Source organism: Hemitrygon akajei, chromosome 5 (genome assembly GCF_048418815.1).
Source record: "Hemitrygon akajei chromosome 5, sHemAka1.3, whole genome shotgun sequence".
NCBI lineage: Eukaryota > Metazoa > Chordata > Chondrichthyes > Myliobatiformes > Dasyatidae > Hemitrygon > Hemitrygon akajei.
The window spans coordinates 171,705,815-171,733,506 of record NC_133128.1 but is presented as its reverse complement, the minus strand read 5'-3'; the positions used below and the strand labels follow the sequence as shown (position 1 = coordinate 171,733,506).

The window sequence follows — 27,692 nt, the reverse complement described above, 5'->3', positions numbered from 1 at the left end:
GCTTGAGAACATATATCAGAAGCACATAGCAGACCCAATGTAAACTATGGAAGGAAGATATCATCTTACAAACCATCCACACACCAGCCATGTCAGGTACCCCCTACCCCATTTACAGAAGAGTAGGCAATCCTACATTGACATTGTCAGTCACTTCAGAACCCACCACACTGGAAAAGAAATTAGTTCCCTCAAGAACAAGCAACTGCCAAACAAAATTTCTATATCTCTAAATAAATATTAATGAAACATAATTTTCTACTTTATATTCATTTCACCTAACAATAAATCATGACATCTGATTAGCTTTCTTAATAATTTGCCATTCCTACATACCAACCTTCTGTGAATCTTGAACTAGGATACCAAGGCCCCTCTGTATCTCAATGTTATTACCAAAGAGGCAGCAGGATGGTGAAGTGAGTGGAGGTGCAGCCCCAGATGTTCCCAGTTTGATGCTGACCGCGGGTACTGTCAGTGTGAGGTCTTAGTGTGCTCCCTTCCACTGCATGGCTTCCTTCAGGTTCTCAGATTTCCTCCCGCATACCAAAGATATTCGAGTGTATAGTCTAATTCCACTGCAAATTGCCCCAGGACACATGCGAGTTGGAGAATACAGGGGAGAGTTCATAAGAATGTGACAAAAATAGAAAAACATGGAATTAATGGAGGGTTAGTGTAAGTGGGTGGTTGATGGTCAGGGTGGAGCTGGTGGGCTGAAAGAGTCAGAGAAGTACAGTGCAGAAACACATCCTTTAGCCCATCAAAAACATGCTGAAACCACTTAAACTGCCAATTCCCAACGACCTGCATTGGGATAATAACATTCCATATCCTTATTATCAGTGTACGTATCTAAACTTCTCTTAAAAGTTGAAATCGAGCTCATATGCACCACTTGTACCAGCACCTCATTCCACACTCTCACGACCCTCTGAGTGAAGAAATATCCCCTCAAGTTCTCATTAAACTTCTCACCTTTCATCCTTAAGCCATGACCTCTGGTTGTAGTCCCTCCCAACCTCCGTGAAGAATGCCTGCTTGCAGTTATCCTATCTATAACCTTCATAGTTTTGTATACCTCTGCCAAATCTCCTCTCAATCTTCTACATTCTGAAGAATACAGTCCTAACCTATTCCATCTTTCCTTATAACTCAGGTCCTCCAGACCTGGAAACATCCTTGTAAATTTTCTCTGTACTCTTTCAAACTTGTTTACATCTTTTCTGTAGGTAGGTGACCAAAACTGCTCACAATACTCCAAATTAGGCCTCACCAATGTCTTATATAACTCGGACATAACATTGATTAATGAAGGCCAATGTGCCAAAAGATTTCTTTACTTCCCTATCTACCTGTGACACCAGTTTCAATGAATTATGTACCTGCATTTCCAGATCCCTTTTTTGTACCGCACTCCTCAGTGCCCTTCCATTCAGTGTAAAACCCACCCTGGTTTGTCCTACCGAAGTGCAAAACCTCACATTTGTCCGCATTAAATTCCATCTGCCTTTCTTCAGCCCATTTTTCCATCTGATGGAGATCCCTTTGCAAGCCATGATAGCCTCCTCATTGCCCACTATCCCCAAACTTGGTGCCATCCACAAATTTGCTGATTCAGTTCACCACGTTATCATCCAGACTATTGATATAGATGACAAACAACAAAGAACCCAGCACTGATCCCTGGGTCACACTACCAGTCACAGTCATCCAGTCAGAGAGGCAACCCTCTACTACCACTCTCTAGCTTCTCCCACAAAGCCAATGTCTAATCCAATTTACTATCTCATTCTGAGTGCTGAGTGACTGAACCTTCGTGACCAGCTTCCCATGTGGGACCTTGTCAAATGCCTTACTGAAGTCCCTGTAGACAACAACCACTGCCTTGCCATCATCCACTTTCCTAGTAACTTGCTCGAAAAACTATGAGATTGATTAGACATGACCTACCATACTGACTATCCTTAATCAGTTCATGTCTATCCAATTCCTTTTATATCCGGTCCTGTTTTTTTTAAAACCTTATGTTCCCACCTTATTTTCCTCCTGACGTGGACAGTCTCTTATTTTTCTACATTACACTCTAAGTTTACAAGTGTTTTCTGCACTCATTTAATCTATTTATATACATTTCATAATTTATTTTCCAATCTTTGTGTCATCAGCAAATTTAGCATTCCTTTGGTGCTTTCATCCAAGTCACTTACACTGCCTACCGAAGTTGAAGCCCCTGCACTGAATCCCTGTAACACATCACTCATTACATCTTATCAATCAGAAAAAGATCTAGTTATGTCTACTTCCCATTTCCTGTTAGCCAGCCAATCTCCTATTCATGCCAATGTATCAGATACAACACCAGCACATCCTGATATATTGGATTATTATTGTCCATAATAATTATTGATGTGGCATCTTCTCAAACGTCTTCTAGAACTCCAATGATATCATCTTCTTCAGATCTACTTTAGCCATGTGCTACGTCATCAATCAATTCCAATCAGTTGGTCGTGTACGATTTCCTTTTCACAAAACAATGTTTACTTCAAGTTGTGAAAAGAAATCATACCAGCAGTGCAGCTTAACTTGCCTGCAGGATAATCCAGTGTCCTTCTTTAGAAGCTTTTACCAAAGCTTGTTCAGCAATTGCCTCTTGTCCTTGCCCAAGGGAGACATTGTGAAGTTTTCCAGAATCAATAGTGAAACCAAGCTTTTTTCCTGAACAGGATGATAAATTACAGAAATATTTAAGCAATAGTTTATTTTGACTGAATAAGTATTTTCTAAAAGACGTATTCGCTGTCCCCAACTAGTAAGATATACAATATTATTCAGTATAAGAGTCCAGCAAATTAACATCATTAGTTTCACTCATGTGACACAATATGGTCAAGAATCCTTAAAGCCATCATTTAACTTTGACCCAACATCATTTTGTAGTGTAGTTAATCAGTAGAAGCAAAAGAAAAGCTAAATCCTCTTGCTGTCATCACAATTGCATGTCCACCAGGTAATATTCTTGATGACATCATGAATGTAATAGATAAAGCCTCGTGGTACCCATTTTGAGTGCCACAGATAGCCACTTCTCATTTAGCTTTGCTCCATTCTCGTCACAGGAAGCAAAAAGAAACCAAGAGCTACAAAAATGGCGTTATTCAATATGTCATAAATATAGAGTTTGCAACAGTTATGTACACGTTAGGTATACTGTATACTCTATACTCAGGCCACTGCAAGTATCAGAATTTCAGCATTCCTTGCAGCTTCATACATAAGCTTTCAAAACATTTTAACCAAAATTATATGCCATCAATTTTCTAATAAACCTTAAGCAGTGCTTCACATAGTGTGCCATTTTATTTTTGCCTGAAGGTTTACATCATTTCATTCAGAAAATTCCTCTGTGCTACTTCATTAACAGTGGAAATGACTGATTGTTGCTGAAGGAAGACTGAAGGTACTTGGTGTGTTCTGACATTTCATGGCATTCTGATCGCAGTGAACACAAAGTACAAGTTGATGCAAGATTGTCCATCAGTGAATACAGATTTTCTTAAGGTAACGAAATACAACAGATGATGATGTTCAATGTCTATACAGCAAATGTTGTGAATAAAGGAACGCGTGGAGAGAGAAGACACACGTTAGAAAAGACATGCTTACTTTTATTGTTTGTATCAATTTTTTTCTGCAGAAAAAGATCTAGTTATGTCTACTTTCCATTTCCTGTTAGCCAGCCAATCTTCTATTCATGCCAATATATTAGTGGCAACACCAATACATCCTAATATATTGGATCATAATCATTGATGTGGCACCTTCTAAACTTCTTTTAGATCCAAATATATTGTTAACTGTATATCGTGTTTCTTTGTTTTGTGGCTGCCTGTAAGGAGATGAATCTCAAGGTTGTATATTTTGATAATAAACGTACTTAAAACTTTTGAACATTGAACACAGTTGGAATGATCGTAAGGGAAATAAGAATGGCGATGAAAAAATGGTACAAATTTTGTTCTCCCTCTGATTTTATACTGAATGTAATCATAAAATTGTTTTACATTTTGAGATCTAAGTTTCTGAATCTAAAAAGCATCTAGTGCTTTTCCAGTGTATATGACAAATAAACTCTTCTCAGGCTTCCAGTCGGGTTCAGGTTTCGATTTTCAACTTTGATGGCACATAACTACTGTGTCGCACCATTGGCTTTATGGACTGCCTAGTGAAGGAAGCCATTGAAATAAAACTAGAGGAAAAGAATTTTTAACAAAGATGAAGGGTTTGCTCTAAGTAAGAGCTGGCATTCAATTGTAAACAAGGTGGGGCAGTGGAAACCTGATTGGATGAGAACTAACCAATCAGGAGGAACGGATGATGGGGGTATAAATACCTCTGGAGTAGACATGCCCAGGCATCATTCTTGATGAAGACGGCAGAGTTTGTAATTGAAACGTCGATTAAAATCCATACCTGTACGTGGCTGGAAGCCCAAGAGTATCTGAATCTAACTAAAAATCAACTGCTTCACATTTGCTGTTATAATGAATGAAAGGTTTGATAAAAAACAAATTAGAACCTTAAGATTATACTGTTTGGTATAAACACATGATAGGACTCTGTCAAAATTTGATTTATGCTTTCCAGTTGGAGGTGTGTTCATTTGGAGTTTGACTTATACATGCAGGAGTCCACTGGATGTACACAGCCTTGCCAAATAGACAGCAATGCATATTTTGGACAAAATTGCAATAAAAGCAGGCCTGAACCAGATGGTTTGGGGCTACGTGCTGCCAATTAAAAGCAAATTTCTTGTTGAGTCCAACACCCAATCTCCAGCGTGGTCCTCTGTATTTCATTTACAACGAGGTGATGGCCTCAAGGCCTCCTCACACTCACTCGACCTACCCAATTCCTATCCTCTAATCCCATCTATGGAACTCCCAGCTCTTACCCCCTAATCACCACTCTGCCTGAATGAAACCACTGACTACCCCACTGCCCGTAAACCATCACAAAAGAGCAGTAATGCAATTAATCAACACCAACTCTTCTTGCACTCAGCAACAAGTTGGAAGGTGTTAACAGTGGACACTCAGCAAGACCATGCGAAAGCCACTAGATGGTTGCTATACACGAATGCTCCGGATGGCTCTTGACGTGAGTTGGCAACAGCACATGACGAATGTCGAGCTCTATGACGACCTACCGATGCTCACTACTAACATCGAGGCGAGAAGACCGCAACTAGCGGGGCAATGTCTACGCCACCCTGAGCTACCCACCAGCCTAGTCGTCACATGGGAGGATGAACCCTGGGCGCCCTCCCAAGACTACGGTCAACACGCTCCTAGAAGATAGTGGCGCAGCTCATGTAGATGAACGGAACACACTGAATGAGGGAGAGGGAGGAGCGGAAAGTCTCATCATGCCCGACACTGGCCCCCTAGGCCTGAGTCAACATAGTAGTAGTAACAGTCCATTCAAGTGGCATTAATTCAACATTTGCCTGCTTACTGATGCTCAGTTTGGGTTCTGCCATTGCCAGGGTCACTTGACTAAAAGAACACTTGTACCTCATGCTGCAAGGGTCATGCGTGAAAGCAGAGATGGCCACCAAGTAAAACTCCATTCACATGGACACCTGACACCTGAGAATTTCTAACCAAGTCAAAATTTAAAAAAAGGGGATGCAAAAGATTTCAAATCTATGTGTTGGAAGGGCTATGGTGAAATAAGGGGACATATTGTGCAAGTTTACTTCCATTTCCATACATAAACGCCAGCAAAGTGGTGCTCACTCTTCAGCACTTCACCGATGTCAGTACCAGATGTGAAATACATCTGTCCCTCAACTATCTGCCAGGGACCGCTGGTGTACAGAGTGACACCCCAAGCTGTTTAAATGGTATTGCCGATCCTTAATAACAAAGACGCGCAGTTAACTGCATAATTGTTTTTTGACTTAAAGTTTCAGGTTCATTTCTAAGACTGTAAAGTATTATTATTAATATTTTAATGTTTTAATAAATAACTTACAAAATAGACACAAAGTGTACTTGAGCCAGTTTTAAATTTTGTCATGAATATTTAAAAACTGTTCAAAGGCCTTTTACAGGACATCTAATCAAAGTGCAGTCAGGATGCTGCAAGCCCAGTTCATTACGTTTGGCTAGTGACAGGATGTCATCTTGCTGATCCTTCCTTATTCAGACACAGTGGATGAGCAAGTAGAAACCACAGCAGCAAGTTAGGACAGAAGGTTTTATTCAACCCACTATGACTAAATCATCAGCTAGCTAAAACAATAAGTCTATTGATTATCCCATAAACATTAGAATAATTTTTTAACAAGCACAGAGGCTCATTGAAATTTATGCTTTAAAAAAAAATCATATCCAGCTATCAGGGCAAAGGCAAATACCATAAATATGTTTATATGGAATTGAGCAATTAATTGAAATGAATACAGAAGAACAATTGGATGCAAAAGGAAAAGCTAAAGATAATCTAACAGTTTACCACAACATCCTTAGAGTCACAGAAGGTCTATAAGACTTGCAATTCCCACAGAGACCACTGAATATACACACACAATAATTTGAAATGATTATATTTCTGTGCCTGTTCTAAGCAGCATACGCACCCAAGGCCTCGACATCTTTCAGTGGATCAACACCAGGAGAGAGAATGAAGAAGATCGGAGATGCAGGACTACTTTCTCTGAATGATTTAATGAATTCTGTCTGACGGCCCTCAGTGTATTTTGTTCCAAGCTTCTCCTCCACAAATTTTCTGTAAAAACATACATCATCAGTTTATTGCAAATATTAACAGTCACAAAGTTCAAAGTAACACGCACATACCTGGGATTTATTTTCCTACGGGCATTCACAGTAAATACAAGAAACACAATCAAATCAATGAAAGACAACAGCCAACAGGACAGTCAAACAACCAGTGTGCAAAAGACAACAAACTGTACAAATGCAAAAAGAAAGTAAAAACTAATAATAATAATAATAATAATAATAATAATAATAATAATAATAATAATAATAATAATAAATAAGCAACAAGTATAGAGAACATGAGATGAAGAGTCCTTGAAGGTGAGCCCATAGATCATGGGAACAGTTCAGTGATGGGGCAAGTGATGTTGAGTTAAGTTATTTTCTTTGGTTCAAGAACCTCATTGAGAGGTAATAACTGTTCCTGAACCTGGTGCTGTGGGTCCTGAGGTTCCTATACCTTCTTCCTGATGGCAGCAGTGAGAAGAGAGCATGGCCTGGATTGTATGGGTTGTTAATGATGGATGCCGCTTTCCTGTGACAGTGCTCCATATAGATGTGCTCAACGGTGGGGAGGGCTTTATCCATGATGGACTGGGCCATATCCACCCCTTTAGTAGGTTTTTCCATTCAAGAACACTGCTATTTCTATACCAGACTGTGACCATACCTGTCAATATACTCTCCATCATGCATCTATTGAAGTTTGTCAAAGTTTTAGATGACATGCCAAATCTTTGCAAACTAGAGGCGATGCTGTGCTTTCTTTGTAATGGACCCAGGCCAGATCCTCTGAAATGATAACATTGACCTCCTCCTGAAGTCAATAATCAGTTTCTTGGTTTTACGGACATTGAATGAGAGGTTGTTGTTGTGGCATCCTTAATTTGTATTCATCTCCCTCTGATTCATCACCACCTTTGATTCGGCCAAAAACAGTGGTGTCATTAGCAAATTTAAGTGAGGCATTGGAGCTGTTCTTAGTGTAAAGTGAGTAGAGTGAGGACTAAGCACACAGTTTTGTGGTGCTTCTGTGCTGATGGAGATTGTGGAGAAGATGCTGTTGCCAATCCGAACTGACTGAAGTTTGCAAGTGAGGAAATCGAAAATCAGTTGCATAAAAAGGTATTAAAGACTAGATCTGGAAGCTTATTGATTAATTTTGAGGGTTTGAAGGAATTGAATGTTGAGCTGTAGCCGATAAAAACACCCTGATATATGTACCTTTGCTGTCCAGATGTTCCTGGGCTGAGTGAAGAGACAAAGAAATGGCATCTGCTGTAGATCTGTTGTGACACTGGGCAAACTGGAGCATTTCCAAGGCAGGAATTGATATGATTCATCTCCAACCTCTCAAAGCATTTCATCACAGTGGATGTAAGTGCTACTGGAATGATACGCATTGAGGCAGGTTACCACGCTCTCTTGGGCACTGGTGTAATCGAAGCTTGTTGCTTGTTAATGGGTGCCTAAGACTGCCAAAGTGAGAGGTCAAAGATATCGGTGAACACTCCAGCTAGTGGATCAGCACAGCTGTTTGTTATTCAGCCAGGTACACCTTCATGAGTTCACCCTCCTTAAGGATGGTCCCACTTCAGCCTCAGAGTATGAAATCAAAGGGTCATCAGAAGCTGCATGGTAGCTCGTGAAAGTGCCTCCATATTTTGATGGTCAAAGTGAGCTAAAAAGGCATTGAGCTCATCTGTGAGTAAACACTTGTTGTCACCTCTGTCACTTGTAGGAGATGAGAGCATTCAAGCCCTGCCACAGCTGTTCAGCATCCTTCAGTGATTCAAGATGGTCCAGAATTGTCACTGCACATGTGAAATGGCTTTCTGGAGATCATACCTGGACCTGGCCCTCAGCAGTCTGTGGATCTCATGGTTCATCCAGGGCTTCTGGTTGGGGAAGACTGAATGCTTTTGTGAGGACACACTCAAAAATTCTTTAGGATAAACACTAAAATAACATTACTTATGGTAAAAGAAACTGGAGGAGTGCTATAAAGCTACAATCATTACAAGTGAAACAACATGTTATATATTTTGCTTCAGCTTGCAATGATGTTGTGTGATTATTGCCCTGAGATGTGAAACTGGATGTTACTTTCCCAACAGTGGCTATTGCTTTTGCTTATGTTTTCTTTTTTCTGCATTCATTTACCTTACTTTCAGTCTATCACTGGCTTCCAAACTAGGTCAACTTTTGATCAAATTCATCTTGGCTCAGCACAGCTTTGATTGCCTGAGCTTATCAACATACATGGAGTGCAGGCCTGGTTTTAAATTTCACTGGCCATCATCATCATTCATTTATATTTGGTAATGTAACTACTAATCCTTAGTCCTCTTCCCTGATTGGTCTCAGGCATACCCGTCCATCAAATTATCTTCTAAGCCTTTAAACTCAAGTCACTCATTTCTTCCTAGATCTCAGGGCCCAGAACCTTCTCTGTTGAGAGCTCCTTCCACAATGACAGAGGGAAAACCATGTTTCAGAACATTTCGGGAGCACCAGAGTGTAAGTGCCCATCAGTGGAACAAGTGTGAGAGAGATGAAGAAACTGGGAAGAGGAAATGGCAACCTTGCAGGCAGCAGATGAGAGGATGCATAGCCAAGGCAGCTGTAGGAGACTATGGACTTGGAAGAGATGTTAGTGACTTGTCTGTCTCCTGAGATGGAGGCTCAGAGATCTAGAAAGGCAAACTTGGGAGATGAACTACATAAACATCAGAACAAGGTGGAAACAGGCAGGAAAAATGGAGAAATTTTCAAGTTCTACATGGGTACAGGATATGGCACCAATGCAGTCATTACAGCTTTGGAGAAAGAACTGGGGGAATGATCCTTAACAGGCCTGGAACAAGGACAGTTCCACTTATCCACCAAAAAAAAGGTATGGATCGGGTGCGTTACACTTTTTATTCGAAAAAGAGGAATGGAATGAAAGGAGAAGTTGTGAGCATAAGTACCTTTGTTGACAATCCCAACAGCAGTGGATGTGAATACTGCTATGCTATCATACCTCAGATAATTCAGAAGCTTTGACATTGACATTGCCACACTGAGTGAGGCAGGTCAGGCATCATCTTCAGAACAAACACTGAAGCAAGAGTATGTCTCATGGATACCACAAAAGCATTTCTTCTCAAAAATCTGTCAACTCCCAGATTCCAGAAGCCATAGTTTCGACAGTTTTTGGGCTGCTCTGATCCATAATGTCTTGTATCTTTACTTGTCTACCGAAGAAAATTGGGACTGACGATAAGGAGATCAAAGAACTAATCAACTGCAAATGTGAAGCAATTCTAGATTTTTTGTGCCTTTACAACAAAAGAAATAGCTTTATAAGTATCTGTTTTACCAATATTGCAAAGTCTAAAGTACTTCATTAAGTAATGAGTACTTTGGATCACAATAAGTGTCATTGATCAGGGGTTTTTTTTTGTTTTTTAAAAATTTTTTTTATTAGTTTTTCAAAACATTATACAAAATTAAAAACCCCAAATCCCAATGAGGAGCATTAATACAGTGCAAGATTAAGCATACAATAACAATATGCTACAAAGGAAGAGAATTTAACAAAAAAGCACCTAAATTAAAGACAAGTGAGCTTAGTGTCCTCCCCAAGCCCCACAACACAAGAAAAAAACAACAACTCCAGACCAACCACCACACAGTATAAAGAGTATAAGTCCAGACAGTCAAACTCCCAGACTGTGAATACACTTAGCAACAAAGGATAATAATGCCTACTACCAGGAAAAAAAAGGGAGCTGAAAGCAAGGGACCTAAAAGAAAAAAAAGAGAAAAAAAAAACCCTAGTCAAGAGGAAGGTTATGAAAGTACTCGATAAAAGGTCCCCAGACCTTATGGAACTTTAGATCCGAATTAAGAACCGATTGAATAGCTAAGGTAGATTTAGTAGGTGATCTGGTAACAGAGGATGATCGGTCCAGTTTAGGATCCAACCAACAGTTAAAATCACCACCCAATATAAGAGAGTATGAGTTTAAGTCTGCTCGTGAGGAAAAAAAAGTTCAAAAAAGTTAACATCCTCAAAGTTGGGGGCATACAGGTTTGCTAGTGCAACTTTAGTGTTATATAGTTTACCAGAAACAATAATAAAACGGCCATTTGTATCAGATATTTTATTATGGAGTTCAAAAGGAATATTTGAATTAATAAGAATGGAAACTCCCCTAGCTTTAGCGGCAAAGGATGAATGAAAATGCTGACCCGCCCACTTTGACAGAAGCCGGGAGTTATCAAAACAACGGATATGAGTTTCTTGAAGGAAAGCAATGTCAGCTTTGAGTTGTTTGATATGTGAGAATACCTTCCTCCTTTTAACAGGGTGGTTCAGTCCCTTTACATTCCAGCTCACGAATTTAAGTGCACTAGCCATTATCAATTACTAATGCATAAAAGGCAGCAGTCATATAAAAAGTCAAGCAGTACAATAGCAGTCTGGGAGCAGAGATGTAAACATAGATTCGTAAGGTCAAAATATAAACATGTCCTAAGCAATAAAGAGATGTTGGAACGGGAAAATCCACCCCACCCGCACAACCCAAAACTAGACGGCTACCAAAACAAGTAGCTAGCTCTACCAAAAAAATTAACCCAAATACAACTTCCAGATCTGTGTCATTAACAACATTTCCATATAAATATTATAGCAAATAATAATTAGTTTATGCACTAGAAAACATAACTACAGATTAGAACACCTTCTGCAGAAATATACAACTTAATACAGAGAAAATCGGAAGAAAACCAAAACTAACCTACCCGCGAAACATTATAGAAGAATAAAGTAAGAGAAAGGGAAAAAAAAAGGTAAGAAGGAAAAAGAAAAAAAAGAGGAAGGGGAAAGTTATAAATTCAAGACGAGTGTTTATCAACCATTTACAGAGAAGGGAGAAAAAAATTCAGAGATTAGAAAAAAGGGGTGAAGAACAGAAAAAGATAAAATAAATAAATATTTAAAACAAAGGAAAAATAAATCAGCAGTCGAACTGTGAACCGACAAACAGGGAGGCCTTCACTAAAGACTTTGAACCTCCAAAACAAGTTAGAATTAGTTGTAGAACTCTGTAGGTAAAGTTATACAAGAATAAAAATAGATTACACACACACCAAATCCCGGGAGAGATTGTCAACAGCCCTTAAAGTTTCAATGAATAATGTCTGAGTGATTCAAGTGAATTCAGAGTCCAGAGAAAGTAATTTTACTACGAGGAGTACTTATCCACCATTTTATGAGGTCCGATCAGATTCCGAAGATGACCGGATAGCCGGAAGACTTGCCACAAACGCTTCAGCTTCCTTCGCTGATTTGAACCACTTATATTTCCCGGTATTAAGCTTGATTCGTAGATCAGCAGGGTTACGAAGGGAAGGTTTGAAACCACGATCAAAAAGCACTTCCATTGCGCCTTTAAACTCAGCGCGCATCTTTAAGGTCTGGGGTGCAAAATCTTCCACAAAGCGAATGGTTGTATCCTTGAAAGGAAGTGACGCCCTGTGACGCGCCTCTACGATCAGACTGTGTTTTACCTGGTATTGATGGAAACACAAGATTACTGGTCGCGGGCGGGACCCCAGAATTCCGGGGGGAACGTAAACTCTGTGTGCCCATTCGAGCTCGGGCAGCTTCGGAAGCAAATCTTTCCCGAATAACTCACAGAGAAACTCGGCGAAAAACTTCACGGTTGATCCCTTTTCAGTCGCCTCTGGTAATCCCAGAATTCTGACGTTACAGCGTCTGCTGTGATTTTCGAGATCCACCATTTTGGAAAGAAGTTTGTTAGATTTTTCCTCTAAGCTGGAACAGAGAGTCTCCAAGTATCGAACACGACTTTCTAAATCTTCAGAAGTCGAATCGATGCGAGATAAGTGTTCAGCATGTTTGTCCACTTTATCGTTGATCCGATCCAGTTTGTCTTCTAACTGTTTGAAAGCGGTTTTAAATTCCTTTAAGATTTCGTCTCGGAGCTTTCCCAGCGCAACCAGCGTCTCGTCCGACGGGGTCATAGCTTCTTTTCTCCCGGATTTAGAACTCTTGCTAGACATTGTAAGTTAGATATATTCACAGGCAAGTTAAGAGATACCGAAATAATTCCTAACTAAGGTTTAAAGAATGGAGACATTTAGTGCAAAGGTAGCGACAGTAACGGAACAAAAGTTCGGAGCAGCTAAACAATCGCCATCTTACCGGAAGTGTCATTGATCAGGGTTGACCATGGATGTTGACTGCCAGCTGTCTATGTGATCTGCAAGGCAGTACATAAGCAAATCAAGGCAGTACGATATGAAAAGCAGGCTGTTGTCCATGAAGCAAGCTCCTCTCTCCAAGCAGCTGATGGATCCAAAGGAGCAGTAGAGATTGATAGTTCGGCGTCACAGGAGTTGCCAGTCACCGTTGAACTCCAGCTCTGGACTTTTCCCTTGGGGTTTACTCCTGAAGCCTTCCCTATGAGTGGGTATAATCCTAACGCAGCAGAGGCTTGAGATCACAGTTTCCTTCTCCTAGATGAGCTGCCAACCACAGCTGATGAACCCCAACTGGCTGAAGTGACTGGTTCTGCCCAAAGGCGCCACCTCTGCCCTTTCTCCTTTCAGAGGGAACAGTTCCACCAGGCTTAGTAGATGAGCCACACATGAAGGCCAGGAATTGGACTTGGTTGTCAGAGGCTACTTGAGGTGCTCGCAATTGGGAGCATTTAATAAATAGTGGGAGCTTATCTCCACTACCTCCTCCGGCTATGACAACCTTAAGGAACTGGATCATAATACTATACCTAATATTTCTAGCCAACATTTTTATTTCAAGCAAGATCGCACAGACTGCAACAGTATGGCACCTTCAAAATTAAATAATTAGCTATTAAGTACTTTAAGATACTAAGGTTCTAAAGGTTCTGCAGAGTAAGTAATTATAACAGAGTATAATGATCAGATTACCTTATTGCATAAGTCATGCGATCAGGACGCAAAGCACGCATCATAATAAGTTTCTGAAGAGAGCTATTGTTTTTCCATTCTTGAGGGAACTCCTCTTTTTCTGGGCATTCGGATTCAACAAATTTCTTCCAGCGTTTGACTGAACCTTCAATATCCCTGTCCAAACCACGAAACTCATCCATGAAGCTCATTGTCTGTGGGCACAAATACGCATGAAGATTACATTTCTATTTCATCAATAGTATTGAAAAAAGAAATCAAAGTCCAATACCAAGATAAAACAAAAAGTGCTGGTAATTCTCAACAGTCAAATAGTGAGAAGACACTTTAGGCCAATGGCCTTTCATCAGAACATCCCATATATGAACAAACTAACTTTTTAGAATCTTGCGTCCTTTCCTAATTCATTTATTAAAGGTAATAAGTATTTGACATCAAAGGAGATTTATCAGGATTATATTGCTGTGTTTGCAGATGGGAGCCAAAAAGTGTTTAAGTAATTTATTATCATGTCACTCCATACAATAATGTGATTCTTTTTCTGCGAGCATACTTAGCCTATCTATAGAACAGTAACTGTAAACTGCAAGCATCAGGAACCGTTAACTGTACACAAACTGCAAATGCAACTATAAATAAATAGCAATAAATAATGAGTGTAGCTATCCCCTTTTGCTCAAGAGCCTGATGGTTGAGGGGAAGTAACTGTTCTTGTACTTGGTGGTTTGAGTCCTGAGGTACCTGGACCTTCTGCCTGATGGCAGCAGCGAGAAAAGAGCATGGAAAAGAGAAAGTCTGCTGATGCTGGACATCCAATCAACACACACAAAATGCTGGAGGAACTCAGCAGGCCAGGCAGCATCTATGGAAAAAAGTACAGTTGACGTTTCGGGCTGAGACCTTTTGGCAGGACTGGAGAAAAAAAGATGAGTAGATTTAAAAGGTGGGAGAGGAGAGAGAAATACAAAATGATTGGTGAAACAGGGACAGGATGAATAAAGTAAAGAGTTGAGAAGTTGACTGGTGAAAGAAATACAGGGCTGGAGAAAGGGGAATCTGATAGGAGAGGACAGAAGGCCATGGAAGTAAGAAAAGGGGGAGGGGCACCAGAGGGAGGTGATGGACAGGCAAAGAGATAAGGTGAGAGAGGGAAAAGGGGATGGGGAACGGCGAAGGAGGTGGGGGAGCATTACTGGAAGTTCGAGAAACTGGGTGGTGAGGTTCTTTGATGATTAATGCTGCTTTTCCATGGCAACGTTTCATGTAGATGTGCTCAATGGTTGTGAGGGTTTTACCCGTGATGTACAGGGCTGAATCCACTACCTTTTGTAGGACTTTCCGCTCAAAGGCATTGGTGCTCCCATACCAGGCTGTAATGTAGCCGGCCAGCACATTTTTCACCACACACCTATATTGCCAAGGTTTCTGATGACGTGCCAAACCCCTGCCGGCTCCTGAGGAAGAAAAGGCGCTGTTGTGCTTTCTTTACAATAATATTTATATGATGGGTCCAGGGCAGGTCCTCTAAGATAGTGACACTCAGGAAATTAAAGCTACAGACCCTCTCCACCTCTGATCCTCCAGTGATTACTGGATCATGCACCTTTGGTTTCCTTCTCCTGAAGTCTACAATCAGTTCCTTGGTCTTAATGACATTGAATGGGAGGTTGTTGTTATGACACCACTCAGCCAAATTTTCCATCTCCCTCCTGTATGCTGATTCACCGCCACCTTTGATACAGCCCACAACAGTGGTGTCATCAGTAAACTTGTATACGGTGTTGGAGCTGTACTTAGCCACATAGGTGTAAAGCGAGTAGAGCAGGGGGCTAATCACACATCCCTGCAGTGCTCCTGTGCTGATGGAGATTGTGGAGGAGATGCTCTTGCCAATCCGAACTGACTGAGGAAATCCAGGATTCAATTGCACTAGGGGGTACTGAGGCCCAGGTCTTGGAGATTACTGATTAGTTTTGAGGGGATGATGGTGTTAAATGCCGAGCTGTAATCAATAAAGAGCATCCTGAAATATGCATCTTTGCTGTCCAGATGTTCCAGGGTTGTGTGAGAATTTACATGGAACTGAGGGGATTTCCTGGTTCAGTTCATAAATTTATTGTTGAAACTATTAGAAATTCCTCATGGTCACTTTTTCAGGGTGTAATGAACAGATTCCTCACATGACTAAAGCAGGAGAATCTAAGGCCTTCCTGTGTGAACTGTATGAATCCCTCAGCACTTATCACAGGTAAAGTGGAAGCTCAGTGTTCCTCGATCCAACATAACCTTGCTGACTTGTCTAACAGCCAGGCCCCAATGCAACCAAGGTTCTGGAAAGTATAGAAGAGCAAACATTTAGCCCTGATTAACTCACACAAGTTTTTAATAGCTGTTTTGCGTGCCTAAAAACATTACCCCATCAACATGATTAGGCATATTTATGGAATTATAGCATTCAGGATGGGGTCCCATGAAAATGGCCCTCTTTGTTCCTGTATTCTAACTTGATAATGAGCATAATTCATAACAAGATCAACACCATTATCTTCAATAATGAAATTACAGTTTTATTACCAAATCCAACCGAGTTATGGCATTTTGAATTGCTGATTATATTTTGACAAAACTATACTGGTGAGTAACTCTCTTTAAAATTTTTTATGTTATTTACTTCTGCTATACTTTTTGCAAATAAACAAAACTGCAAGATACAAGCGTATACCTTTATTGCACTCCATGCTGCGTTTGACAGGAAGCCCACAGGACTGTCGTAATTATGGTCAATATTAAATCTGAGCAAGAAGTCAAGTTCATGGGCATCTATTTCCTTTTTCAAAAGTAAAAGCTAGACAAGGAAAATTAGAATCAATGTTATTATTTTGACATGAATGATTATTTAATATCTAATTTTACAACTAATCCATCCACACTGTCAACATTTTACTTTCCTAATCCTGGTATTCCTAATATAAGAATATCAAAACTCTACAGATTAAGTCATTAACATTTCTGAGACAAAAAGAGCCACGCAGTGTTCGGTTAGACATTTCAAATGCACACCTGAAATGCCAGTTGAGCTGTAAAGGTAAGTTTGTCCCTTTCAAATAATCCACGGCTAACATAGATGAAGGTTGAGTATGTGATTGCATCAATTAGATTAGTCACCCGCACATGAACGTTACCAGACTCTTCAGCCTGCTGTACAGCTTTGCGAAACACAGCAGCAAACGCCTAAAAGATAATTACATTGTTAGCTGTTTATTGTGACTGTGAAAAGGTTATGTATAAATAGTGCACAGAAATATTAACCTTGAGTGAGAATCTGTACATAGGATTGATCATGCTTAGGTCACTCATGATGAAATAGAGCAGTGAAGCTCTGACAGCTGCAGGACGATAATGTTCACGAGCTTCATTGATTGTTGCTTCATTAAATTTAGCTTCAAGTGCCTACGCAGAGAAAAAAAATAACAATTAATGTGCGGCATCAAACATTTTTAAGCAACTGTCGATCTCCCGGTCTTTTCAGAATGTTCAGGTTTGTGCCCTGGCATACTGACACCTGGCTCAAAAGGCCAATATTCGCACGTATCCTTGCTTGACTGCCCACATCAGATCCCAGTCACCTCAGATTCTGCCCTTGGCCTAAACCCAACCATATTCATTTTAAAGGGATTTGTGGACTGAGATTCAGGAGTGAGAAGTTGCTCTTTAACTCAAGGTTGCTGAAGTCAGTCATGGTGACAATTAAGTACAGAATAGATTTGAGATGTGCATCTTTCTGATGTGTGAAAATATCCTGAAAATATCATTAAAGCAAATCCCTGATGACTCTCTATTTTCTAACTGATTCTGCTCCAAAATTACCTTTAGTTTAAGTGAAACAATGGGTCACAAAAATGTTACTTTAAATCACTTACAATTTAAGAGATAAATATGAAACATTTTTGAAAATTTGGCGCCCTTATTTACAAAAGACAGGATTAAATATATAGGTGCTCCGAAGATGAAATAATTGGTTACTTGGGGAAAGAAATAAATGCATACACTAAAGTTATTACGAACTCCGTGGAGCGTGTGGGGACCCTCCAATATCCAGGCATTCCTTTTTTTTTCTCTTTCTTTTTTTTTAATAGGGATGTTAGGGGGGAGGGGTTAAGGGGAGGGGGGCTGGGTAACATTTTTTTTTCTCATACACATTTATTCTGTAACTATTTGAAAACAATAAAAAAAGTTTATTTAAAAAAAAAATATGGCTCTACAACACTTTTTGCATCAACACTTCCTTAAGTACTATAGTTCTCATCATTAGACTCCCATTAAATTAAAAGAATATATTGGGACGGTTGGCAAAAATGTTTGGCCATAAGAGAAGAATTCAAAGAGGAACTCACCATGGAGTAGACTGAAGGGTGAAAATTCAGAGATGAATCCAGGCATTCTTAGCAATGAGATAAGGAGAAGGAAAACATGATGCAGCAAATGTCAAAGTCAGAGGTTCAAAGGAGAAGACTGATTTGGAGAAGACTGGGATGGAGAAGTTTACAGAGAGGGAAGGACAAAGTGGAATTAAACAACATGGATCAGGATTTTAAATTTGACACACTGGAACAACTGGCCATGCAGAATAACAGGGACATGAGCTCACTTGGCATGGAAATGATATGGATAGTTGGTTTTAAGATGAACTAGTGTTAATGGAAGACAGATAGAAATTTGTTCAAGATCATATTGAAAACGTCAAGTCTGGAAATGACAAGGTATGAATGGGGCTTTAGTGGTAAATGAGCTGAGGCAGCATGGAGACAAGAATTACTAGAGATGGATGGACAGAATATAGCACTAGAAGCATAGGTTAGGATCCCGTGAAGTTCAACTTCTAGACAGTATGATCTGGCCAGACACTGGGAAACAAGAATTTCACTGTTTGATTGTCTATGTATACTGAAGATATACAAGGTTAATCTTTTTTAAAGAAAGGAATTCTGAGTGGCAGTTACAATTTTATAAAATGATGGGTGGATGATTAGTAATAATTATTGGTAGACCTTACACCATTATGAAACGTTTAAGCAATGTGAAAATGGAACAAACTTCTAGCAACAAGTCCTTAATATTGTGTTCATCGGCTTCTCCGTACCTTCGTTTCTATTTCAGCTGCTGTATCTTTAGTGGTTTCAAGATTTTTTACCAGTAATGCATCTCCAAGGAAATTCCAGTCTGCAGCTGAGAGCCGTATTAATAATTCATTCTCGAGTAACTTCAGCTCAATTTTGAAATGATTCTGTTGCTTGGTGAGGTCAGACTAAGAAAACAAAGGATTTCTCTGATGCTATTTCTAATAAACTGAGTAGCAACATAATTTTCATTTCATCAGTAGCTTCACAAGTAATAGGAATGGTGGTCTAGCAGTTTTAGATTTATAGCACTGTCAGTTATGACTTCTTGAGTGCTGAATCACTTTTATGGTGATAGTAATTTAACACCATGTAGAATACTTACAGAAAAATTATTTCATTGAGATAGCAAAGAGTCTAAATGTACTGCAACATTTAAAATGTGAAACATCAGTTCCTATTATATTCAATTGATAGTAATTCAATATGCTATTACACAATTTATAACATTAGACTGAAGAATAATATCTTCTTTGTCTTAGATAGTCCTTCAGCATCAAGGGTAACTTCTTTTCATTCTAGTTTGTGGGTTCTGAGATGACTGATTAAGTCAAGATAGAGATTCTGCAGCATATCAAAGACATAACAGAAATGTGGCTGAGGGAATAGCTGGACTGGTAGATACCAGCTCTAACAAAGATGCAGGTCAGAGAGGAAAGGGAGAGTTGCCTTCCTGGTGAAAGAGGACATAATAATAGTCATTACAGATGATATTCTTGGAGATCAACCAATGAGGCCATATGAGTTAAACTTGGAAACGAAGGGGATGGTATGATGCCATTGTATTATAGGCCCCCACCCTAGCAGTGAGTGAGAAAGGGAGGAGCAGATACACAACATGAATTCAGCTAGTTGTAAACAGAATAGGATAGTATCAGTGAGAGAACTTAACTTCCATGGACCAACCATCGTGTAAAAAGCTTGGACAGAGTAGAATTTGTGAAGTATGCCCAAGAAAGCTTCCTTTATCAATACATAAAGGGGCCTGCAAGAGAGGATGCAGCACCCCTCCTGGGGAATGAGGTAGGTCAAATGGCAGAAATGCCTGTTGGTGAGTACTTTGGGTCCAGTGACCGTAATTCTATTAGTTTTAAAGTACTCGTGGAGAATGATGTGGCCAGTGCACAGGGTAAGGTATTGAATGGGGGCAGAACAAATTTTGAATCATTTAGTGGGATCTTGCAGGAGTTGACCAGGTAAGATTGTTTGCTGGAACATAGTGTCTGCCAATTGGAAGGCTTTCGAAAGTGTGATATGAAGTGTTCAGGGCCCGCACGTTCCTGTTAGGGTGAAGGGCAAGGCTGGCAGGTTTGAACAACCCTGGTTGGTAAGAGATACTGAGGCTCTAGTTAGGGTAAAGAGGGAGGCATACGCTGCTCTACACTAATTGCGAACTAGTTAATCTCCTGATGAGTACAAGAAATGTAAGGGTGCACTTAGAGTGAAGTTAGATGGGCAAAAAGGAGATAGTAGAGAGATCTGACAGGCAAGGTGAGATTCTACTGGTACATGAAAAGTAAAAGGTAACTAGGAAAAGAATAAGAACCCTTAAAGATCAGCGTGACCATTTGTATGTGGAATAAAAGGATATGGGTGAGGTTTATTCTGAACACTTCTCTTCAGTTTTTTTTGTCTGTGAGAAATCAATGGAAGCTAAGGAAAAGGGGGTGAAATGAGTGGTATTGCCTCGGCCAGATAGGAATCAGCAGAGATGAGATAATGAATCGTCAAGGCCTGACCCAGTGCATACTTGGAGCTTGTGGGAAGCTAGAGAAGAAATTACGGAGGCCCTTGTAGATATTTTGCTTCCTTCCAAGTATGGAACAAGCCACACTGTACTTGAGTAGCAAAATCCCTGGAATCATTGTGAGGTGCTGTATTTCCGAGCATCTTCCCTAGATCTTTAGAATCAGAATCAGGTTTATTATCACCGGCATGTATCGTGAAATTTGTTAACTTAGCAGCAGCAGTTCAATGCAATGCATAATATAGAAGAGGAAGAATAAATAAATTACGCATATTTAGAGTAAAATTCATGCAAAACAGAAATAATGTGCAGTAAAAAGTGAGGTAGATCTTGGTGGACTGCAGAGCTGATCTCCTCACCTTTTCATAAAAATGGCACATTTTCCCATCCTACCAATAGTTCCAGAGCAGCGTTTGAACAGTGATGCTCTTTTTTGTACTGTGTTCATTCATTAAATCTCAAATTTCCACACGTGCACCATTTCTTCCCAAACAGAAAATAGAGATACTCTCCCATGATACACCACAGTAACAGGCGATGAGTCTGCATCGCCCAATTACACCCATGTGACCAACTAACTTACTACCCCAGATATCTTTGAATTGTGGGAGGAAACCGGAGCACCCACACACGGCAATGAGGAGACCATTCAAACTCCTGACAAATGGTGGCGGGAATTGAACCAAGGTTACCAGCGCTGCAATAGCATTACACTTCCGTCCTGACCCTAAATTAGCAATTTCACTCACAAAATTCTATCTTTAAATTAATGTTGGATCCATTCTGACATCTTACATTCTACAAAAACAGACCACAGCAAAACAGACCCAAACTTCTCCGAATGGACACACTCACAATATAACCTTGAGATGACAGTAATCTCAAATAATTACGCCCATCACGTGATATATTACCATGCTTGATCAGGTTTTAAGATATTTCACTTTTCCATATTTTCACTGACAGCAATTTCTTTTCTTGGATACAATAGAAAAGTGAAGAATAAGTTCATTTGCTTATTTTTTGTACTGACTGTGAATTTGAAAATTAAATCTATTCACTCTTATTCTGTAACTGTTACCTTTTGTACAAAAGCAGACTATTTTCAAATTAATGGTTCCCTCTCATAGATGCTGCCTTACCTCTAAACCTCTCAAGCATTTTGTTTAGTTCTGTGGATGGTGTTCAAAAAGGTATCAACAAGCAGATTACCTTCAGTTGTTCCAGGTCAGGCCTTTCAAAGTTCACAACCTCTGCAAGTATCTGGTCTTCTAAGCCATCTCTGGTGACGGTGAAGTTAATTAGAGTAGTTTGTGCTTGTATTTCTGGTTTATAATGAGGATTAGCCAGTTTGGTGTGTAGAATCAAATGGAAATTTGGATGAAATGGACATTCTTTATCTCCAATTCTAATGAACCTTTAAAAGTAATAATTAGCTGAATTATATTTCTGTACTTGTGTTTTATATAAACATAAATTGCAGACAGTGTTGATTAAAATCTAATGTTACCTTCCTTTCTTAATTGTGTTCCTTCCAAGTAAAGGGTCTAACACAGGATCAATCATCTCTTCCATGTTTTCTATTAAAACAGTGTCTCCCACACCAAGTGCTTGTTCTAAAACATCCATGTACCTATTAAATGGAACACAACATTGTCAGTGGAAGATTTCCGATATCCACAGTATGTTTAATGATGCAAACAGGATATTAACTACATAAACAAACCAAAAGTGCTGCTTGTTTACTCTTTGGAGAGAAGGAGGATGAGAGGAGACATGATAGAAGTGTACAAGGTATTAAGAGGAATAGACAGAGTGGACAGCCAGCGCCTCTTCCCCAGGGCACCACTGCTCAGTACAAGAGGACATGGCTTTAAGGTAAGGGGAGGGAAGTTCAAGGGGGATATTAGAGGAAGGTTTTTCACTCAGAGAGTGGTTGGTGCATGGAATGCACTACCTGAGTCAGTGGTGGAGGCAGATACACTAGTGAAGTTTAAGAGACTACTAGACAATGCACATATATACTAGACTACTAGTCTAGTTTAAGAGACTAGACTATGGAGGAATTTAAGGTGGGGGGTTATATGTGAGGCAGGGTTTGAAGGTCAGCACAACATTGTGGGCTGAAGGGCCTGTAATGTGCTGTACTATTCTATGTTCTATTGTTATTAAACAAATTTAGAATAGGAAGTCACATTAGTGCCCATCAAATTACAAGATTACAAGCATTCACAATTCCCTTCTCTTCTGAAAGTACAAATTGTTTTTGACACACAACCTTCACACAAATTGAATTCCAGATTGCAATTACTCTGAATAAAATTCCTTCTATTGCATGTCCCTCATATCCTTTGCCCAAAAGTTTTAATTTGTGTTCCTGATCCTTGTGTTATTGGCAAATAGGAAGAGCTCTCTATTTCGCCTACCTAAGCCAGTCATAATCTTGTGCATCTTGATGAAATCTCCAATTTTTTTTCTTCCTAACGGAATCACTCCAGCATGCCCATTCTCAACACATAGATGAAACCCCCCATTTATAGAATCAATCTGGTAATTGTTTTCTATATGTTAAAGGTCCTTCACTTCTTCCTGAAGAGCAATGAACAGAACTGGATATAAATCTCCCTTTGTAGAACAAACAGTTATACATCCCTGCTTTGCTAGTCCAGACCTCTATTTATAAATGGATGATCCCATTCACATTATCGATGTGTGATCCCTTTTTCTGGAACGTGTGTGCCGATCACCTGTCAGTGCACATGCTTTAAAACTGTGCTATTTAGTTTATATTGCTATCCATTTTCATTCTGCCAAAATGCATCATTTCACATATTATTGTATCATCTGCCTCTCATCTTTCTACTCAGTCTTTTTTTAGTCTGACACCTTTCATAAGACCATATGGCATAGGAACAGAATTAGGCCATTTGGCCCATCTGGACTGCTCCACCATTCCATCATGACTGATTTATTACCCATCTCAACCACATTCTCCTCCCTTCTCTCACTAACTTTTGTCAACCTTACTAATCAAGAACCTTATCAACCTCCACTTTAAAATATATCTGATGACTTGGACTTCACAGTCATCTGAGGCAATAAACTCCACAGATTCATCGCCCTCTGGCGAATGAAATTCCTCCTCATCTCTGCTCTGAAGGGAGGCCTCTCTATTCTGAGTTTAGACCCTCTGGTCCAGACTCCGCCATTAAAGAAAACATCTTCTCCACATCCACTCTATCTAGGCATTTCAATACTTGATAGCTTTCAATGAGATCCTCCCCACCATTGATCTAAACTCCAGTGAGTACAGGTCCAGAGCTATCAAGCGGTCCTCATACATTAACCCTTTCATTCCCATGAACCTTCTCCAATGCCAGCACATCTTTTCCTAGATAAGGAGTCCAAATCTACTCGCAATACTCCAAGTGCAATCTGACCAATGCCATTCAAAGCCACAACATTATCTATTTTAGTCCTTTCAAAACGAGTGAAAACATTGCATTTGCCTTCCTCACTATAGACTCAACCTGCAGATTAACCTTCAGGGAATCCTACACAAGGACTCCCAAATCCCTTTGCACCTCTAATTTCTTAATGTTCTCATTATTTAGAAAAAAAGTCTACACTTCTATTCCTTCTACCAAAGGGCAAGACTATACACTTCCCTATACCATATTCAAACTGCTACTTCTTTACCCATTCTCCTACTCTAAGTCCTCTGCAGACACCTTCCTCAGCTTCCTCAAAGCTACCTTCCCCTCCACCTCTCTTTGTATGGTCAGCAAATTCGGTGACAAGGCCATTGATTCTATCATTCAAATCAGTGATGTGTAACGTGAAAAGAACACTGAACTCTGCAGAATAGTACTAGTTACTGGCAGCATCCAGAAAATCTCCATCAGCCAATCTTCTATTATCCACTAACAACATCATTCCTAAACAACACCCACTGACTCTCCTTTGTTTCTCCTGCCTGTTATATCATCAAAGAATTCTAACAGATTTTTCAGGCAAGATTTCCCCTTCAGGAAACCATGCTGACCTTGGCCTATTTTGTCACATGACTCCAAGTACTCTCAGACCTCATCCTTAATAATCGACTCCAACATCTTCCCAATACTGGTCAAGCTAAATAGTCTGCAATTTTGCTTCTTTTGCCTCCCTCCCTTCTTAAAGAGTGGAGTGATGTTTGTAATTTTTCAGTCTTCCAGAACCTAGTGATTCTTGAAAGATCATTAATGCCTCCATAATCTCTTCAGCTATTTCCTTCAGACCCCTGGGTTGGGGTCCATCTGGTCCAGGTGACTTATCTACCTTCAGACCTTTCAGCTTCCCAAGCACCTTCTCCTTAGTAATAGCAACAATACTCACTTCTGTCCCCTGACAATCCTGAGTTTCTGGCATACTGCAAGTGTCTTCCAGAGTGAAGACTGATGCAAAAATACTTATCAAGTATTTCTCTGTCTCCCATTACAACCTCTTCAATGTCTTTTTCTAGGGGCCCAATATCCACTCTTGCCTCTTTTACTTTTTAATATATCCGTGAAAACCTCTGGTATCCTCTTTTATATTATGGGCTACTTACCTTCATATTTCATCTTTATTGCTTTTTAGTTGCCTATATGGTTTTTAAAAACTTCCCAATCCCCCTAATCAAAAAAAGAATCAGCCATGATTGAATGGTGGAGCAGTCTCAATGGGCCAAATGGCCTAATTTGACTCCTGTCTTATAGTCTCTAACTTACTACTAATTTTTGTTATATTATATACCTTTTCCTTTGCTTTTATGCTGTCTTTGACGTTGTTGGCCATGGTTGCCTCAACCTCTCTTTAGAATACTACTACCGGTACTTCTTTGAGATGTATCTACCCTGCGCTTTCTGAATTGCTCCCAGAAACTCCAGCCATTGCTGTTCCATTGTCATTCTATCATATGATCATCATTGTCTCCCAAGGGTTCCTTTACCTTATGCTCCCTCATCAAATCTGGTTCAATACACAACATCCAATCCAGAATTGCCTTTTCCCCAATGATTTCAACCACAAGCTGCTCCAAAAAGCCATCTAATAAGCATTCAACAAATTCACTCTTGAGATCCGGCACCAACCAGATTTTCCCAAACTATCTGTACATTGAAATCCCCCATGACTATCATAACATTTTCTTTTTCACATGCTTTTTCTAACTTTTTATACTCCACATTCTGGCTACTGTTCAGAGGCTTCTATCTAACTCCCATCAGGGTCTTTTTACCCTTGCAGTTTCTTAACTCAACCTACAAGGATTCTACATCTTGCAGGTGAGGGTAGCATCAATGGTGGAGGAAGGGAAGCACTGTTCTTTGAAGGAGGGCATCTCTGATGTCCTGGAAAGGAAAGCCTCGTGCTGGGAACAGATGTGGGGTGGAGACAAAGGAAATGAGAAAAGGGAATAACATTTTTACAGGAGGCAGGCTGGGAAGAGATATAATCAAGGTAGCCATGGGAATCAGTTAGTTTATAAAAGATGGATCCCTCAAGTGGATCCTTGACTTCCTAACCAGAAGACCACAATCTGCAGATTGGTGACAATCAACACTGGTGCACCTCAGGGATGTGTGCTTAGCCCACTGCTCTGCTCTATATATACCCATGACTGTGTGGTTAGGCACAGCTCAAATACCATATATAAACTTGCTGACAATCCAACCATTGTTGGTAGAATCACAGATGGTGCCGATGGGTCATACAGAAGCGAGACATGCCAACTAGTGGAGTGGTGTCACAGCAACAACCTGGCACTCAACGTCAATAAGATGAAAGAGCTGATTGTGGACTTCAGGAAGGGTAAAACAAAGGAACACATACCAATCCTCATAGAGATCAGAAATGGAGAGAATGAGCAGTTTCAATTTCCTGGGTGTCAAGATCTCTGAGGATCTAACCTGGTTCCAACATACTGATGCATTTATAAAGAAGGCCAGACAGCGGCTATACTTCATTAGGAGTTTGAAAAGGTTTGGTATGTCAACAAATACATTCAAAAACTTCTACAGATGTACTGTGGGGAGCATTCTGACAGGCTGCATCACTGTCTGGTATGGGGTGGGGCTACTGCACAGGACCGAAAGAAGCTGCAGAGGTTTGTAAATTTAGTTGACCCCACTTTGGGTACTAGCCTACAAAGTAACCAGGACATCTTCAAGGAGCAACGTCTCAGAAAGGCAGCATCCATTATTAAGGACCTCCAGCACCCAGGCCATGCCCCTTTCTCGCTGTTACCATCAGGTAGGAGGTACAAAAGCCTGAAGGCACACGCTCAGCTATTCAGGAACAGCTTCTTCCCGTCTGCCATCCAATTCCTAAATGGACATTGAACCCTTGGACACTACCTCGCTTTTTAAATATATATTATTTCTGTTTTTTGCATGATTTTTAATCTATTCAATATAAGTATACTGTAATTAATTTACTTATTTATTATTATTTTATTTTGCTTTTTTTTCTATATCATGTATTGAATTGAAGTGCTGTTGCTACGTTAACAAATTTCACGGCACATGCCAGTGATAATTAACCTGATTCTGATGTCGGCAGACAGATTGTCTCCAGCGATGGAGACAAAGAGATCAAGCAAGGAGAGGGAGGTGTCAGATATAGACCGAATTAATTTAAGGCCTGGGTGGAAGTTGGAGCAAATTTGAAAAAAAAGATGAGCTCAGCATGGGTGCATGAAGCAGCACCAATGCAGTGTCAATGTAGTGCAGGAAGAGTTAGGAAGCATTACCAGGGAAGGCTTAGAACAAGGACTGTTCTACATAGCCAAAATACCTTATCATTAACTTATTCCATATACTGCGTGCATTCATATATAACACCTTCATTCCTGTATTCATCATTCTTTTTGATTTTGCCCCCATGTTACACTTCAGCTCATCCAACTGACTGAAATTTTGCCTTGTCATCTACCTGTGCTTCCTCACAGTTCCACTACACACTGCATCTACTTGTATACCAAATACC

General features: G+C 40.0%; 1 protein-coding gene across 1 annotated transcript in view; it reads right to left on the bottom strand.

Moving 5' to 3' along the window:
- dnah9l (dynein, axonemal, heavy polypeptide 9 like) overlaps nt 1-27,692 on the bottom strand; it is a 276,890-nt gene that overhangs the window by 25,260 nt on the left and 223,938 nt on the right. Inside the window, 9 exon segments of the mRNA XM_073047202.1 lie at nt 2,594-2,721; nt 6,650-6,798; nt 13,764-13,957; nt 16,486-16,608; nt 16,824-16,994; nt 17,073-17,213; nt 18,904-19,068; nt 21,900-22,104; nt 22,198-22,320. Of these exon segments, the coding sequence (XP_072903303.1) occupies nt 2,594-2,721; nt 6,650-6,798; nt 13,764-13,957; nt 16,486-16,608; nt 16,824-16,994; nt 17,073-17,213; nt 18,904-19,068; nt 21,900-22,104; nt 22,198-22,320 (1,399 nt within the window).